Source organism: Manduca sexta, chromosome 22 (assembly GCF_014839805.1).
Source record: "Manduca sexta isolate Smith_Timp_Sample1 chromosome 22, JHU_Msex_v1.0, whole genome shotgun sequence".
NCBI classification, from domain to species: domain Eukaryota; kingdom Metazoa; phylum Arthropoda; class Insecta; order Lepidoptera; family Sphingidae; genus Manduca; species Manduca sexta.
The window spans coordinates 12,672,634-12,691,918 of NC_051136.1; the positions used below are offsets into that span (position 1 = coordinate 12,672,634).

General features: G+C 36.6%; 1 protein-coding gene across 1 annotated transcript in view; it reads left to right on the plus strand.

Moving 5' to 3' along the window:
- The first annotated feature begins 1,594 nt into the window (after positions 1 to 1,594).
- Positions 1,595 to 19,285, plus strand: part of LOC115449525 (cholecystokinin receptor-like) — a 76,617-nt gene continuing 58,926 nt past the window's right edge. The window contains exons 1-2 of the mRNA XM_030177372.2: positions 1,595 to 1,852; positions 16,003 to 16,117. Coding sequence (XP_030033232.2) covers positions 1,595 to 1,852; positions 16,003 to 16,117 — 373 coding nt within the window. The remainder of the gene's footprint in view (positions 1,853 to 16,002; positions 16,118 to 19,285) is intronic.

A 19,285-nucleotide genomic window follows, 5' to 3' on the forward strand; every position in this document is an offset into this window, starting at 1 on the left:
TTGTTTTTTTGGAAATCACAGAGTCGACAATTATAAAGAGTTCATTGAAACTATGGTTGAAAGTTTTAAATTGATGGGCTGCAGAATGTCCCATAAACTCCATATTTTACATGTTTACCTGGACAAATTTAAAGACAATATGGGTGCCTATTCAGAGGAGCAGGGAGAACGTTTTTACCAAGATGTGATGGACTTTGAATGACATTACCAAGGGCAGTACAACAAGAGTATGATGGGAGATTACATTTGGGGATTAATACGCACAAAAACATAAAGATCCATTAAAAAACATTTATGAACATGTTTTTGTTATTTTCTATTTGTTTGCTATTATTAGTCATAATTCTTGTATAAAAGACTTTGATGTTCAATAAAAACTTTTTTTATCGTAATTTTAAATAAAATTACAGAGAAAGTATAAAAATTTCTATGTGTTTTTTAAAACTCAGTAAAATTGCTCTAGTTTCTACAAAAGCAAACTTTGATCGGAACAGTTATTTTTTTATTTATTTGTAACATAGGAGAAACCAAAATTTCAAATTCAGGAGCCAGACTCAAAAATCGTGTTGACCGGTGTTATTCTTACAAATGCGTTTTGTTCAAAATATTTCCCAATTACCTTTGATGGCTACACAGTCCTCAATTAAGTACATTGAATAAATTTGTTTTACGTTTACAGTTGAAAACAAAGAGATCGATAGAGGCATTTGATATAACTTTTCTATAAGGAAATTTCTACCGATTAACCATGCATTTGTTTAGTGTATGGGCGACTTGTTTATTTTGTCTTTACTTGGATAACTATATATACACATACTTATATATTAATAATGTACTATAAAGCAAACATTATTATTCTATATGAAATTTAATAAATTAATTTTATAAAATTTAAAAAATACAAATGAAGTTCAGTAATTGGAAATTGTAATTAATTAATGGAATCTGTAAATTCAACTGTGAATTTCAAAAATAAATGTAATGTAAGCTCATTTCTGAATATAAACGAAATGCGTTATGAGGTCCATTGCTGCTTCATTTTACCGTTGAAAGCAGACGTAACTCCCGAGTTTTCATAAATAATTTCAGCAACCTTCTGAATACAATTTTCAGGAAACATCAGGAAATGAGGATTTCGTAATTTTATTTTTATTCTGTACTTGTGAGAAGACGAGTTTGTTTGCAAATCTCTATTATATTTTTTTATCTAAGCAACTCGCCGTTTAATGTAGTTTATATAATATGAACAGTCTATTTTTTTGCTCATTTTAAATTGCAAGTCTTCTACGAAAAATTACGATCCAAAAATTAAAATAGATGTAGTCCCTTCTGTTCTGGAGTGGCGACCACGAACCGGGAGACGCAGCGTAGGCAGGCCCACCACGTGATGGACCGAGGACCTGGTGAGGGTCGCCATAGTCCGATGGATGAGGGCGGCCCAGAACTGGTCCTTATGGCGCTCAATGGGGGAGGTCTATGTCCAACAGTGGACGATTCCCGGCTGAAATGATGTAGTTCCTCCACAATAATCCAGTATGTGTTATTTAAATATGAAATACATATAATTAACTATATTTCTTCATTGCAGATAAAAATGGAAGACTTACTAGAATCGTACAACACATCCTTACTCCGTATGAGGGATGTTACAACCACAGTTGCAGCTCATGTTGCGGTGCGTAACGTGAGTGTTGCGAGCAAGGGTGCTAGCAACGCTTACGAGTGGCGATTCATCCTACCGCCATACTTTGCCATATTCCTGCTGTCTATATCAGGAAACTGCCTCGTCATCGCTACCCTCGCCAGCAACAGAAGAATGAGGACAGTTACCAATGTGTACCTTTTGAATTTGGTAAGTTTATATATATAACTTTATTTACACACGATGACAGAACGAAAATAAATTAATCTCTATTTATCCTGCCTGCCTCGGTGGCGTAGTTGTACTGCATGTGCGGTACGGCAGCGCTCTGAGGTCCTGGGTTCGAATCCCGGGTCGGGCAAAGTGATATTTGGGTTTCTCTGCTCAATATCAGCCCGGAGTCTGGAATTTGTGCCTAATATGGCGATAGGCTTGCCCCCTATCACATTCTGGGACGGAACACACTCGGCGAAAGGTGGGTGCCCTGGTTGCACTTCTGCATACCCCTTCGAGGATAAAATGTGTGATGGTGTGTGTGTGTGTGTCTATTTATCCAATCAGCCCACTGCTGACTATATGCTTCTTCTTTGCCACGCCACTCTTCTATCTTGTATTTATGCTGGTAAGCTTAGATTTGCACATTAATAGTAAATAAAAAAAATATTAAAATCAGGAAGTAGTATTCCGTCTACGGAAATATAATATCTTTTTTATGCATTAAAATCGAAAAAGATCGGAAAGTGCGTAGATCGGACCACCAACAGCAAAAAATTTAAGAAGTTGTATAATTTAAAAGTGTAGGTTGATATTGTAACTTTAACTTTGCGGTTGAACAACACCTCAGTCCCCCCCGTGACCATGATGGCTGCAAATTCTTCGAAACGTTAGTAGAAAACTAAAATATAAAAAACCGCGATGCAATCCGAAAAATAGTTTAATTTTAATTTCGAACATTCGCGTAAACATAAGAAATCATTATCTTTTTTACGAAATTACGGACGTTCTAACTGAAAGATGTCTTTGATTGCCATATAGGTAAAAGGGTTAAATAATCTCATATTTTCCTACCTCAAATAAATGAAACTTCAATCTACCGTTAATATTTTTCGTTTACCAGCCCTAATTACACACTAATGAGGTCAACGCAAACGTTTCAAGCTTCTTGCAATTAATTTGACGTTATTTTTACGATTGACCTGCCTGACGTTAATGCTCTCCAGGAAATCCTATTTCAGACGATACGAGTAACAATAATCCAAAACTCGACCTATTCAAACCTAAGATCTCTTAGTTGCTAATATATACGCTCCCATTATATTTATTTATTGTTTCGGATTACCAGTAGATGCATAGTAACAATACAAGTACAAAAAGACGCATACAACATTGGCTAAATTCTATGCTCCTCACGTAAACAACCACAGCTTATTAACCACATCTAGATAGGTATCAAGGCAGGCTATCTCAAATACCTACTTAATAAGTATATTTATTAAGGGTGTGTATAGATTAGAACATTTACTTGTAATAGTACATCGACCATTAGCCGTTTTAAAATTTTCTTGAACCGCACTTTGAACACGACCCTGAATGTTTTGTTACATAATTTTAGGAACCAACGAGCGTATTGGTGTAACATTTTATCGAGCAAAAGTAAGAGCGCAGGCGAGCCGGTATGAGGTAAAGTAAATAGAAATGTTACAGGTTAATGCTGCTTCATCGAACGAACGAACATAATGGCGAGCATTTGCAGGAACGGGACAGTACATAGAAATGCCTTTGGAAATTAACCCTCTTATTCATAGACGTTTTTTTTATCTAAGGACGGAGCATTGCTGTGATAACAAGTCTGTTTCTCAGTACTGACGGCATAACAGCTTTCGCAGTGCGTAGTCATACGGTCGTTTTGATTGGCTAATATTGAGGTACAACTTAAATCTAGTTGGCTGTCAGATAAACAAAGCTGAGAAACAGACTTATTATCACAGCAATGCTCCGTCCTTAGATAAAAAACGTTTATGAATAAAGGGGTTAGTTTTAACCTGTATCATAACATTTTTAAGAATGTTACACAACAATTTAGTGCTCTGATCTACTCACCTTAGTGCTAATATACCGTATACCGATTTCATGTCTAGATAATGATGGATACACCACTTGTTAGCTACTATGTTATATTAATCGATTAAATCGATCTCGTAATGTTTAATAACTGATAAGTAAGTCTACAAATGAACAACTCCCCAATTAACTATACGATATTGTATTATTGACCGTAGTCAATGCCGTAGCATGAGATTTTTTTTTTTTTTTTTTGGTTTCGCGGAGAAAGTCCCTTATTACTACCGCCCAGCCTTCGTGGGGGGCGACTGAGCGGTTATGCTGGGGTAACCGTGCCTTACGGCCCGGCGTTGAGCCGCCCGGATTTGATGACGACCTTCGGGCGACCGCCGGGCCGAGTCCCTAACCCTATATACAACTTAACCTATGCACGGCCTACCAGCTAAAACTCCGCGGTGGCCCTCTTCGGCGCATTAGGGACGGCTGCGGGCTTCCTCTGACGTTGAAGTGTCTAGTCTGCGACCGCAGCCGCCCCTGCGCGGTGCCGCCTTGCGGCCCGTCTCCTATGGAGATGACTACACCTGGCTTATAATAAACGTTGTAGACGCCTGTTTTAGTTGTAAAACGTTTTGTCTTGGTCTGTCAAGTGATACTTTACGTCAGAGGAAGCGATATACAAGGTTTCACCACTATGACCATCAACATATAAGTACTATGTACTAGATCTGACGTTCCGTACACTTATTGCATTTGACTCAACTGTACTGCAATCCGTGCACTTGATTTTAGTATAATTTCAACATTGACAACGTGTGGTTATGTACGGAGTGGCGCTCATAGTATATGAACTCGAGTCTAATTGTAAATCTGGGTGTGAATAAAGAATATTAATCAAATAAGTAAAATTATTAATTGTTCAAGTGAAATAAATTGGTTATAACAGTTACGTTTTGGTTGCCATATTTTGAGTTCAGATTTTGAACAAATAGTTTATATGGACGTTCGTGTCTATAGAATATACGTCACTGATTATGACAGATAACCTTTATTAGTAAGGCTATATAGTATAATATAGACGCCCTTTTTTTTGGTTTCGCGGAGAAAGTCCCTTATTACTACCGCCCAGCCTTCGTGGGGGGCGACTGAGCGGTTATGCTGGGGTAACCGTGCCTTACGGCCCGGCGTTGAGCCGCCCGGATTTGATGACGACCTTCGGGCGACCGCCGGGCCGAGTCCCTAACCCTATGTACAACTAACCTACGCACTTTAGTTGAAGCTACCGTCAACTAATCAACCAATTAGTCAAAGCAACTGTCAGTTTCAAAGTAACTATAACGAAATATTGTCAGGTCGTCTCAAGTGCATCTAATTGACGCAGTGTACGCGATGCCTTATCGTTTCAACATAAACGCCTAAAGTAAATATACTTCTTCCAAAAACAGAGGCGTGTAATCTTGTGAAGTTCTTACGATAAGTAAAATTCCAGCAAAATGAAATAAAGTTCTTTAAGTAAGTATGCAAAATAATATTTCATACGAAAGTTCAGTGCTTCGAAGTTAAACTGAACTGCTTGTAATGACAGCTGTGTAGATGGTAAATTTTGAACTTCTACTTCTAAATCTAGCTTGCCTACAATGTCATTCAAACCGACTATGCTATCCTGTATGATTTCACTATCGAATTCATTTCTGAATTAGTGTAATCTATACTGGCGCAACAAGGTAAGAATTTCGGTGATGCGAACTACATTCATATACTCATAAATAGATCATTCTATATCACGCTTATCGATATTCTGTAAACAAAAATTTCAATCGTCATAATGGCGTTATCTACTCCGATAGCCTAGTTGTGCGTGGAACGGACTGCCAAGACGAATGTCAGCAGGTTCAAAACCCAAGGGCACGCACCTCTGACTTTTCTAAAGTTATGTGTGTATTCTTCGTGAATTATTGTTTGCTTTGACGGTGAAGGAAAACAATGTGAGGAAACCTGCATGCTTGAGAATACCCTATAGGAATTTTGGGTATGTGTAAAGTCTACCGATTCGCACTAAGCCAGCGTGGTAGATTAAGGCCTAATCCCTCTCAGTAATAGAGGGGGCCGTGTCCAGCAATAAGACAGTATATAATACAGGGCTTGTATTATATTCATTGTATATACTACGTTACATAAATGCCAAATATTGTGACAATATTTTGATGAGAAATAGAAACATAACAGAACCTAGTAGTGGAAACTTGTAATTGGTCTTCTTTGAGTGTATTCTTTTTCTATGAGTTGTACTAGCTGTAAGTTTCCCAAATAAAATAAAATAAACCTCTAAACGTATTTCAGTGCCTTATGCCACTCAGATAGAACACTTTAAACCCTAAAATTACACAGTTGAAATACACCGGGAAAAGTAATCACTTCTAACAAGCTTAATCTTAAATTAAATCGATTGTCACAAAAGATATAAAGGTATTCAATTCGTTTGTTACGCACATTACATAATATATCACTACATAATATAATACATAAGTATAACCGTATATAATCCTGTGTAGAAGTATTATGGAAACAGATATAAATTAACATTTCAAGAGAGTATTCTAAGAAATTCCGAGCCTCTTGTGTTCGTGCGTTACGGATTCTGACGTTTAAAGGAAATCTCCATATTATTATGATCCATTACTCACGTGGGAGGCAAAGACAATCCGAAACGCAGATGTGCGATATTAATTCCTACTCGCTTGAAATAAGGTCGATTACTATCCTCCTAGATGAGACATTTAAATGATATTTGCTGGTGGTAAAATTATTTCCGCCCAGATAGCGACCATGTTACAACGCCATAGTGATCAACATTTTATATGTTTTCTAACAGGTCGACATAATCTCGATTAGCAAAGGATAATCGTATCATTAATCTATCTAGATGCCACTCCACTTAACATAAGGTGTAGAAGGGTCACATTGTCGTGCCCGTTCATCTATAAATAAAAGTCAATTTCAGTGGTAATTTACGAAACAGTTTCTTTGTTTACGTCATAAAAAAGGATATTAATTCAATCATTTTTGCTGTTATTTAGAGTATAGATTTATGATACTTTTGTGGTTTGTAATTGCCCTGATTACCGTCTTGGTTTTTTTTTCATAAGCAAGGTAAAATGACCTGAATAGACTTGATGGTAAGCGGAGATTCCAGATAGACTATCGACGAACAAGAAATTATTATCCCTTGCCAGGCGACATAATTATGTCGGCCTGCTTATTTCGTTCAATCAGACACCCTCTCGTTTGTTTTTATCTACCCCAACCTGACGTCTACGTATTTTTAAATCTCTAAGTAATAAATTCATATGAAAAATAAAAGTTTTTTTTATTGTTTATTGCCTCTAAATTGCCTATTTTTTTTATACTCGAGTCCCATAATTTTACATAACATTGTACACATCACAGTTATTAAAGTTCAATACATAATATACTGTGATATATTAGTTGCATTTTAGCAACTAGTATATTTTCTATACATATAGAACACATTATATTGTATAAATAAATGTCTATTAGGCATTTTAAGGCAATTTAACATTATATTTGATAAGTAACGCAATCTAATTTTCCATAATGCCTCTTCCAATAAACCATTTAACTTCATTGTTTCAGTCATAATTCACAAGAACTACGATTGAGATTCACGCTAACGTTTAAGTCATTAGAGTAATCAAGACAATGAAAACTCCAGTGTTACACCAAAATGTATTATTTCGACAGAATTTGAATATTCATCACGTTACGCTCGCGAATCTGTCCATGTGAAAGTCAATTCTGGGTATTAAAATAATATAGTTGTGATTACCTATTAATTAAAACACCGCGTTGGTCACATATCTTTTGCTATCATACTATAACATCCATAGTATCAGGCAGTGGCGAAAGGTCCATACAACCGCTTCCTGCCGGCGTCTCTTATATAGAGTGTAATTATCATTAGAACAATTTGTAGACCGCATTTATGCATGCATACCTATATATTGTGTGGGGTGCCCTTTTGGAAAATTTAACTGAAGTACACTATGTTATTTGAAGATAGTGTAACGTATTCTACAGCCAGGTTAAATAAATAAAACCAAGCGCTAAGCTTAGATAATAAAAAAAATTCAGTGATAATATGTTCCCGGTATAAAATGTTGTAATGTGTGTTAGCGGTAACTTAGCTTCTTATTAGAAAACAAAACAAAATCGGCAGCAAACAATCTCTTCAGTGTTATATACTGTTAGAAACTGAAGCGAGTTGATTAAATAACAAAAATAACTATTACTGTCTACAGAAATACTTTCGCCAATAATTCACAATCCAACCGATCACTACGACTGTCAAACACTCAATGATTTTATAGCAAAAGAGTGTCACAAATACCCGCACAGTATTATTTATTGTAACAATACATATATGTAAGCATTGATTCAATGGTCTTCTAGGACGCCTATTTTGCCAAATATGTTAGGCCTATTGTAATAAGAAGCGGACCTATTGCAATGTATAGGGCAGAATACCAGGTTCCGTGCTAATATTAAGCAGATAATCCAACACGACTATCCGCCCCGGATCGAATCGAAGGCATCGAGTACTCGTACTGTAAGGGTCCTTTACCCAGACCGGCACGGATTAAATGCTTGGTATACGGCGCGGATTACTACAAACATACAAGCTGGAAGGGTACTGTTAAAGCGGAGACGCTCGGAGCTGACAGATCAGTCTTTGAAGGTTTACTTGTGGCATCACGCAGTTCAAGTTTTGTTTTTGATGAGTATATAAGTATGTGTAATATAATTTTTCCGTCATTTATGTTTATCAATGCGTCTGTACTTAGCACAGTTCAAAAAACACTATTAAAATGGCGACTACATATGCGTGGCGAGAGGACTCAATCGTAGCCGGTTTGTTGCGCAAGTGCGAAAAACCACGCAAATGACATTAGTCGGCTGTGCGAGCATCGAGAGAGGCAGCTAGTCGATTCAACAGCTCCTCTTATTGTTTCACACCAAGCGCGTTAGGTCGGCTCCCGAAAATTCTCAACAACGAAATGCAAAAATTCATCTTGTTTTAATCACCATACCTCTATTTTGATTGCGATTAAAATTTGCTTTCCTCTCCGAACCGTTCTCTGTGAAAGGATCCTAATACAGCTTAACCGAGCAAACATACAAGTATTATAAAAATAGGTTTTATTTCTTGACTCTCTATTTAATTTGTGTTACGTTCCCATGTCCAAAGGTCTCATTCCTTTTACGACAAGTGTAAACAGCAGCGGCTACGAACCCTAAGGAATGCTAAGCCTTGGAAACATTTTCAGGAATTACATTACAGCTATCTAGATCTGTCTGAAAGCTATGCCCTATTGAAATGTCTTCTCCCTAAAGGGCTTTGAAGAATTCTATAAATAAACATTAGATACAAACAATGTAAGTTATTATTTTCTATCTATTTAGTCTGTGTTTAATCTTGTAAGATTCCATGTGGGTAGTTGCAAAGCTCGTTGTTATGATGCGCATCAGAACTGTTGTTTGAGGATTCTTAATTTAAATTAAACTCCTGTTGACACTCACTGGTAGGTCACTCATAAGTGGGAGTCCGCCTGGGTAGTTACCACCACAATGTCTATTTTTGCCGCCAAGCATCACTGTTGTGTTCCGGTTTGAATAACATTGTAGCCAGTGTAACTACTGGACAGAATGGCGACCGCAGTGTAAAACATAGTGTGTGTTGTAAGGATTTTCTACTGTTTATGGGCGGGCTTATCGCTTACCATGAGGCGATCGGCAAGCTCGTCTTGTTATTTAAAGCAATAAAATAAAAAAAGAACTCCAAAAATGAGAGTTAAGTTCCTATTTGAAAGCATCACGAGTACGTAGTATACAACTGAGTACTGAGATGGTGGTAGTAACAAATTAATGGACATGCTGAACTAATAAAGTCGTATATCGCTGTTATATGGGAAATACAGCGTCCTCACACAACGACATACGTAGCACGTATGTGGAATGAATTGCTGGAGAGTTGCCATGCCTAAATTCCTTTTCCCTAGAGATCTAAAACAAAAGGAAAGTGTTACATTTGAGTACATCATATATACATACATACATACATAACATCACGCATTTATCCCCGAAGCCTATCGCCATATCGGACACAAATTCCAGACTCCGGGCTGATACTGAGCAGAAAAACCCAAATATCACTTTGCCCGACCCGGGATTCGAACCCAGGACCTCAGAGCGCTATTGTACCGGACATGCAATACAACTACGCCACCGAGGCAGTCGCACAGTCAGGCAATTACATCATATATGACATCATAATAATTATTATTATGGGTATTTCGAATTAAAATTCCGAGTCTGCCTCGTTGGCGTAGTTGTTCTGCATGCGCGGTACGGCAGCGCTTTGAGGTCCTGGGTTTGAATCCCGGGTCGGGCAAAGTGATATTTGTTTTTTTTTCTGCTCAGTATCAGCTGGGAATAGGATATTTGTGCCCAATATGGCGATAGGGTTGCCCCATCACATCATAGGACGGAACCGGGAATACATTTGGCGAAAAGTTGGCGCCCTAGATGCGCTTCTGCTTACCCTTTCGGGTATGTCCAAGTAATCCTGTATATACTTACCCCTTTACTCATAGGCGTTATTTATCTAAACTCTGTCTTTACTGTGATAATAAATCTGTTTTTCAGTGCTGACGGCATGTCAGCCTTCGCAGTGCGTAGACATAGGGCCGTTGTGATTGGCTAATATTGAAATACAGCTGGAATCTAATTGGCTGTCAGATAAACAAAGCTGAGAAACAGACTTGTTATCACAATAATGCTCCATCCTTAGATAAAAAATGGGGTTAGGTTTTTAGGTATAGATTTTGTATTTCCTAATATTTTGCCACATAAGTTTCAAATCAAGAAAACAAACTAACTAATCAACGTTACTGTAAACACTTTAGCGTAACGAAAGTTACAACGAACATGTTAACATGAGACAGGTGTTTATATTGGAATACGTAGGAAGGGTTTTGATTATACCTACAATAACAACATGTCTTTAGGCGTATCATGTTTGAACTTGAACTCAAAATAAACATATCGCCCCGAATAGTCAAAATATGAAATGGATATCATAAAATACAATCTAATTTTATATGTATAATAAAATAAATAAGCTTTTATATACGCCTTCGCGTTTTTTTACGAGCACCAACAAGTGACCCCATTTTTAATAGAATGTCGACTGACGAGATATGATTACCCTTCGGCAGTCGACACAATTATGCCGGCCTGTCGGAACTGGATATACACAAGCTCATCCCGGAACGCGAAACACGTGAGCCACTATGGCAGGTTTTAACACCATGCGTACGGTGGTAGCTATCCAGGTGGATATAAAATATAGTCTACCACCAGCTGTAGCATTTTCATATACCTTCTCCATCTAATTCTACGTTGATTTTACTGCTCTACAAATCTTGGCGAAATAGCAGCGTATTTGAAGCTGATGTTCTAGGTTCATTTCCCAAGTGGAAAGAATAATTGCATGAGTTATTCGAAACGTAAACACTATTATATTACCTGGAATAGGAACTTGTTTAATACTCATCCTCAAACACATCCTGGGACAATTATAAAATTTGCGGAATAATATTACACAAACCACTTCTTGTACTCTCTCGGGAATTCACTGAGGAATTTTACATTATAAAATGTATTCGTTTTTGACCTCCTTTCATCTTTTTTTTTTTTTTTTAATCTTTATTTAAGGAGCTTAGTCGTTATTTCACGACTATGTCGCTCCGTACGTCCACTTTTATCCATGCCTACTATTTTTTTATAAAATCAAAATATTTTTTTAATAAGCCTTTAGCCTCTTCCGATACTGGAATGGTCAAAAAGCTATTTATCCTTTCATCTTAATTGAGAATAAATTATGTAACAATTCACCCAACATAGAAATTAAATAGAAAAAGATATCTGGAGAATTTTGCTTAAACATAAAGGGAAGAATCATTCAGTACACAAATAGAAGTTAAATTAATTGATTCTTAAAATTAGTCAGTTCTGGCTCCTTATTGATACAGATACTTTTATTATTTTCTACTCTTTTACCTATACGGTTATCAAAACTATCTTTCAACAAGACATGCATAATTGCAAAAACACGGATATGCCCCCATAGATAGAATAGATCCCTTGACCTTATTTATAATAGTAAAGTAAGAAATACGAAATAATACAGCTTAAAATCAATCCTAACACTGTGTTGTTTATAAAGATCGCGAGAAACTCTCCCAAAAACATTATATTTTATACCACACTTTTTCCAAACAAAAAGCATTTACTAGCGGATGTTGAACCTAAATATTTGAACACTCGCCAACTCATTAAAACAAGAGATCTCTGACACTGAATATAATTTTCTTGAGCGCAAAAAGATTCTTAAGTAAATTTATTTTTAGGGTTCCCTCGACAACGGTGCTAAAGAAATCGCCGTTAGCGATAAGACCGCCATTTGTACTTCCTGTTGTTTCATCATCTCTGTTGTATATTTATTTTTCCTTACGGTGTTGATGTACAATAAAGTGTTTAAATAAATAAATAAAGGAAACTCTGTTGTTAGGCCTACATAGACAGTCTATTTCATCTTAGGTATACAACAATATTTTAGTGTATTGGATACCCGAAATTATTTTGTTGAGAATCAGTAGCACAATCCATTAATTTGACATATATGTTGTATTTTATTACAGAAACATAATTAAATTTTGTCAAGCTGGTTACCTTTTTTAATAATCCGGCGTATGTCGATCACTCATTGATATATGCTCTTTCAGCCGGCCGTTACAAGCACAACCTTCCCCGCCCCGCGGCCCCGCACAGGTCCCGATCTCTCCGTGTGGCAGCGCTGGCGGTGCGCTTGATCTATCAATTTCGCTTGATTTGATTTTTATTGTTATTTTTATGTCTAAATCTAATTTGGGTCTTTCGGATTTAGGGTAGACAAAGTGGTATTTATGTTTTATATAATGTACCGTATTATAAAAAGCGATATTTTAACAAAATATGTATAATAATAAAGTATTATTAAGTAAAACGCGATACAGTCACATAACATATTCTTTTAAATAAGCATACGCTCTGAAAAAGGGTATCTATTAAAAACGCGCTTTGTACAAAATAAGCCTTTTGCAATAAGCTCTTATATCATATTTTTTATGATAACAATGATTTAATTTTCGGTCACAGAACCATCACATTTCAAATCCGACTCGCACATCTGGTTTTTGTTTCAACGCTTCTGTCTTAATAAGCTTTACTAGATTTCTGACGCAATATTTTCTGCGTCTGTTGATTCTGTAAATTGGATGTCTGCTGCCTTATTTGAAAGAGGATTTTGTTTTACGAATTCCAGAAGTTGTTACTTAATAATTTACTAACAGACAAAAGATATAACATCAATTTCTTATCAGGGCCTAAGTTAAATATTCGTGGCTCTTTATTTTCAGGCTTTAAAAGGTACATTTAACTTTAGTCGCCTTTAATAATGGCAGCATATGGCCCACTGGGTCAAGAAACGTTATTGATTTTTCTAACACTGTTCAATGGGATTGGACGACGGTTTCCTCAGAGAGCATTGATGTCAAGCAGGTGGTAGTATATTAACGATTGCATGCGGCCCCGGCCGCGTGAAGTTGGTTTCCGCGATAAAAGGCCTGCTTTATATTTTCCCGGAATAAAATGTATTGCACTCAGCAGTAATGTAGCTTACATTTAGTGAAATAAATTTAAAATCGATTAATTAGTTTCTGGTAATAGCGCGTTGATGCAAACAAACTCTTTAACTTTATTTATTAGTATAGATTCCAATCATTCCATTAAAGTAATGTTACTCGTGAACAATAAGAAAACGGGTATCGTTGTCTTCCTAATTCCGTTAGAAGTTAATTAGAGCAAACAAATTACTGAAAGTAACGGGGTTGATCGATAGCCTTGTAGACCTATTGTTTTTTTCCACTATCTTGATATTTATGTATTTATTATTATAGGACAGTCAGTAGTTGTTACATGATTTTGTACATAACAATGAACTAAAACAAAGCACACCTGTTTAAGACGTTAGTAATAGACATAATCGGTAGACGTATCGTGTCTGAAATTTCAGTCATACTGAAATAAAATCACTTACCGGATTTATTTGCATTTTTGTTTCATTTCTACTCCCCACGTTTCAAAGAATTTGCAACCTTTTAGTCACGAAGCGGAGTGAGGTGCTGGTCGTCCGTAAAGTTAATGAACTTTCATACGATTTGATGTAAATGAAAGGATTCTTATAAGAGATATTTTAAATATACTACGATCTTTGTAGTTCTGACAATTAACATTATAGATAATACAATAAGTTCAATGACTATTAAAATCATAGTCGAATTATTAGAGAATATAAAGCCCAGGCAGGAAGCACCTAGATCTTATAACTGCCTAAGTAGCGTAGTCGTAACGCGTACGCAGTACGAGTACGACTATAGCATTGAGGTCCTGGGATCGAATCCCGGGTTGATCCAAAAATAATTGTGACTGGGTTCCATCTTAAAAATTACTCATTCACAGTACTCAGCAGGGAGTTAATACCCTCGAGCATCGAAAAGCACACAAAGGCCTTGGTCTTACGCCTGATCTCTCTCTGGTCATGTCGGATTGCTGTCTCACCGGACTATGCGAGTGAAGGAACAGAAAGTGCATTTGTGTATTGCGCACACACTTGTGCACTATAATATCCTGCGTACCTGGGGAATCTCCGTTGAGATTGACCGCCGTAGTTGAAATTCGGCTAGGAGGGATTCATTCATTCATAATTTCGATACTTATAAGCACTGTTTAGTTAGTAAATTGCAACAAGTATGTGATAACTGTATTAGGAGGTAATTTAAACTACTCTTATTATCAAATCCCTATTGATCATCAAAACAAGCGGTAAAATAACATCGCCTAAGTTGCTACTGGTACAACGTGGGTGATAGGATATATTTTGTATCCGCCTGGATAGCGACCACCGTACACAAGGTTTTAAAACCTGCCATAGTGGCCCGCGTAAGTGTGTCGCGTTCCGGGATCACACTCTGTATATCCGGTTCCTGCAGGCCGGCATAAATTTGTCGACTGTCGAGGGGTAATCATCTCTCGTCAGTCGACATTCTATTGGACCCCACTCCACTTACCATCAGGTGCTATGAGGTCATTTTGCCGTGCCCTTATCAAGAAAAAACGAAGTTTTATTTGTCGTCATTGTTTCGAGAAAGCACTGGAAAGTAATCGAGTTTAGCACTTTGTGTCATTCATTCGCTTTTAGGATTAAAGTTGAGTTAAAAACGTTTGAAAGCGTTGACGTGTTCGAGAAAACATTTCTCTACGAAAATGGTTTAGTTGTTTACTGAAATTTTCATGTTTGGAATGGCTTAGGTATAAGTTGCATTGATGACTTGGAAACTATTGTCGTTACCCAAACACGTAAAATTGACACAAAAGAGCTTTTCACAGGCTAATACTACCAAAACACAGAGTAATATTGGTATATATTCTGTGGATATTACTTAGAAGGACACTAACGTCAAAAATACACCCGCACACCCTAATTATTAAAATTATCTTAAAATATGTCTAAATTCGGATTGCGTTAGTTCTTTATCTCCCAAAAAATAGTTTTATCTCCTTGTCTAACATTTGCGTAAACATAATAAATTATTATTAATATCTTTCATTATAACATACATCAACCACAGATGAGATAATTTTAGTTTCATAGTACATGAGCTTTGCAAATGGTGTTACATAATCCAAATTATTTATATAATATTTTTGTAGGTACCATCGCAATGTCTATTTTTGCCGCCAATCAACAATGTATAGTCACTGTATAAATATTGCCTTCCGGTTTTAAGGATATTGTACCCAGTGTTACTACTGGACATAATAAGACTTAACATGTCATATCTCAGGAAAGCGAGCACAGTGGAATACCAAACAATAATTTGTAATTCAAGGTGTTGGATGGTGTTTCTACTGTTTTTGGGCGGTTGTAACACTTACCAACAGGCGAACGGCAAGCTCGTCTGGTCATTCAGAGCAATAAAAAACGGTATAAAAATGTTAGGCCGAAAAATCCAATTATTTATATAAACAAACACCAACGCAGCATTGTTATGACCAAATGTTATCTGTATTTTAAAGGATTTTTTTATTAACGTGCAAATTGTTGAATCAACTCTTTGTTTCAGGCGATATCAGATTTCCTGCTGGGCGTGTTCTGTTTACCGTTTACCCTGGTTGGACAGATATACAGGAGATTCCTGTTTGGTGCCACGCTATGCAAACTAATTCCCTTTTTACAAGGTACGCAATTACTTTCATTTTTATGTAATTTGAAGGAAAGGTCGACCAAGTCCGCCTATATACTTCTGTATATAAAGTGCTAAATAAATAAATATTTTGTGTTGCGACTAATGAATGTAGGATTGAAATAAAAACCAAATCGAGGAGTAATTCTGTCAAGTGGTGGGCTCTGACCATCTCTCGTCAATTAATAATCAATATGGTGTATTTGAGTGTATTGACATACCATCTCAAATCTCTGTCTCATCAGTCTGGAAAGCTTTGGGGGAAGCCTATGTTCCGCAGGGGACTTTAAGTGGCTGATGATGATGATGATGTCTTGCCATCTGTTGTAGTTAGAGTTCCTTTGCCATGAGCGTAGAAATCAGATTTAATAAATGTAATGACAGTGATATCAGTGAAAGTCGCAATACCTTCAATTTCGTAATTCTTTCCTTTAAGGCCAGTATCATCTTCGTGATTCTTCTCATTTCTCCCTTGGTGTTGTAAGCGTTGAATGGTAGGGATCAATTAACACTATACACCTTATTTTCATATCTATATCAAATAAAGTCGAAAATCACTTAAAATCAGATGTGTCTGTCGCGACTTTCAATATTAAAGAAATAAACTTTGTCGTTTTCTTTATATTATTCCAAGTGAATGCAAAACACCAAAGTTTGTACGACTTTTCATATTTCAAATTTTAAATAAAAATAACGTTTACTCCCGTAGCTGAAAATCGAAGAGCATATCAACAATACAAATATTGCACAACTCGTTCTTATTTTGAAAAGCAAATAAAATTTTATCGAACTACTTTTACTTAGTCAAAGTTTCAAGGTAGCTATTATTCTTCCGGCTAAAGAAAGATGAGCTGAAAATGTAGACAAAACTGAGACAATATAACATGTTACTATAATACCCGTTGTAGAGTTATGCCAATAATATTGTTTCCCAGTTGTGCAGAAGAGATCGCTCAAAGGTATAAGACAGCCTATTGAGATGCACAATAAATCGATCACTAAGATCGCTTTGGTTTAAAGAATAATATTTGGTTTGTGCCCTTTTTATAATTGTTTTTCATGTATTTGCAATAAAAATCTTTGTATTGTATTATATTGTAAAATCGGCATATGTATTATTTGAAATGTCCCTCAAAGTTAAACACAATACAGTGCCATACAAAAATACCCATAACAAAATTACAACTACTCGGTTAAAATGAAATAATTTCGTTTATGCTTTTAAGCACTTATTACTTAATTCCTTTCTGCTCACGTAACGTAGCGTGATGCCTACAAAAGTTATTTTGGTAAAGGGCGAGTCGGACGCCTTCATTCTTTGTTAGGACTAAACGCAGAAACGGCTGAACAGATTTGGACCTAATCTGGCAATACGGATAGGCCATATCCTGGAATAACATATAGGCAACTTTTTTCCATGATAAGAACACAATAGACATACCAGGAACAATGGCGTAGCCATTCTTGCCGCTGGGGGCTGACCCAAAATTTTGCGGACCTTAGCCACCAGGCGAAAGAAAAACATGCCCATTTCAACAAAGCAAAACTAAGCGTCCCGACCAACCCCTCTCTCCCCTGGGTTCAGTACTTGTCAAAGGTTTAAATTTTGTTCAAGGATTTATTTTAGGTATTTTTCTGCCCCCTACCCCCCTCCAAAGTGCCTTAACTACACTACGTCGCGGATGCCAACTGATTAATTAATATTTCATTAATAAATGCACCCGACTGAGTAAAATTCGTGGAAATACTTGTATATTGAGTGCCTTTTAAATGCTTAATCGAATAATCAAACAATATCAAATTTGTCATGCGTAAATTGTTGCATTGTTGGTTTTAATTATGCCATATAGAATACAGACAACATACTACTAAAGTTTATTATATTAGTCAGTGTACATAGCTATATTTCGTTCTAATTTGAACTTTATACGTTGAATTTATGGTTCAATATAACAATGGCGGATATACAAATATTATTTAAGACAAAATATATTAAACATAGAATCCTCGATGCGCAAGATTTTACTATTCTTGACTGTGTTTTCCTTCCTAGTGATTTTAAACGGCATATTGTAAACTTTTCGAATTTATCCGAACTGTAAATCGAAAACAGCGCTATCCTACCGAACATTAACTCTTAAACCTTTAAATTATCTTTGACAGCCATTTAACGCTGTCAAACGAACAAAAGTCTTTTGATGGATAAAAAATCTATCTGCGCATCACGCCTTAAAAGCGATTCACGCCTGAGTGGATGCTTGTCGCCAGTATTCAGACTAGAAAATAGGAAATTCGCTGTTAACAATGCACCCAATATCGATCAAACGAATACATACATTATTCGTTTTCAATCTCGATTCAATTTCCTTTACATATATGTCGCCGCAGCACCTGGTGAATTTCCGGAGCGATACTGGCGCCATCTATCATTACATCGAGGAAGTATTAGAAAAGGAGGGAGGTCGACTACTGTCGATATAAGGACCGGCCGAACGACGAGAGCTGAGTCTTGTACGAGGCTTGTAGAAGTCTTCAGCAGTCTTGTTTGGACGCTCGAACCGAGCACATTGTGTATTCCGCTAGTGTTACTATGCAGTAAATTGTTAGTGGAGTAAAGAAGTGTTTCAATAATTGAATAACTGTCTGGAAAATAAATATAGACCGGTGATATTCTACCGGTCATGTAAAAAAATAACCAAGTAAATAGTTTTCACTCCGACATATATATTCTTCAAAAAGAAAAAGAAATATTTAATAGGTTATTATGTCCGAACCAGACAACACTTATAGTATAAACATTATACAAATAAATAAATATAGATACATAATAAAATTTTAAAAACATCTATACCCAAAAAGTCCCCAAGCTTACTCATATACAAGCTATCTGTGCTCAAAGGATGATCAGAAATAGGATAAGCTCACTGTACGCCAGGTGGAAGGGTCCACCTGGCACTGAATTCCAATGAGGAATTAGTGACTTCCACCCGACACGGCAGCGGCCAATAACTAGCGACAGTATATTCCACATGTAATTGCAAATACCATCATACAGGCTTCTCGCAGTCCTGGATTTGAAGATGGCCCGTATAGGCCGCGGCCTATGGGCGACAGCCTCTTAGGGGCGGCAGATTTCAGAGGACGATCACTCGATTTAATCAAT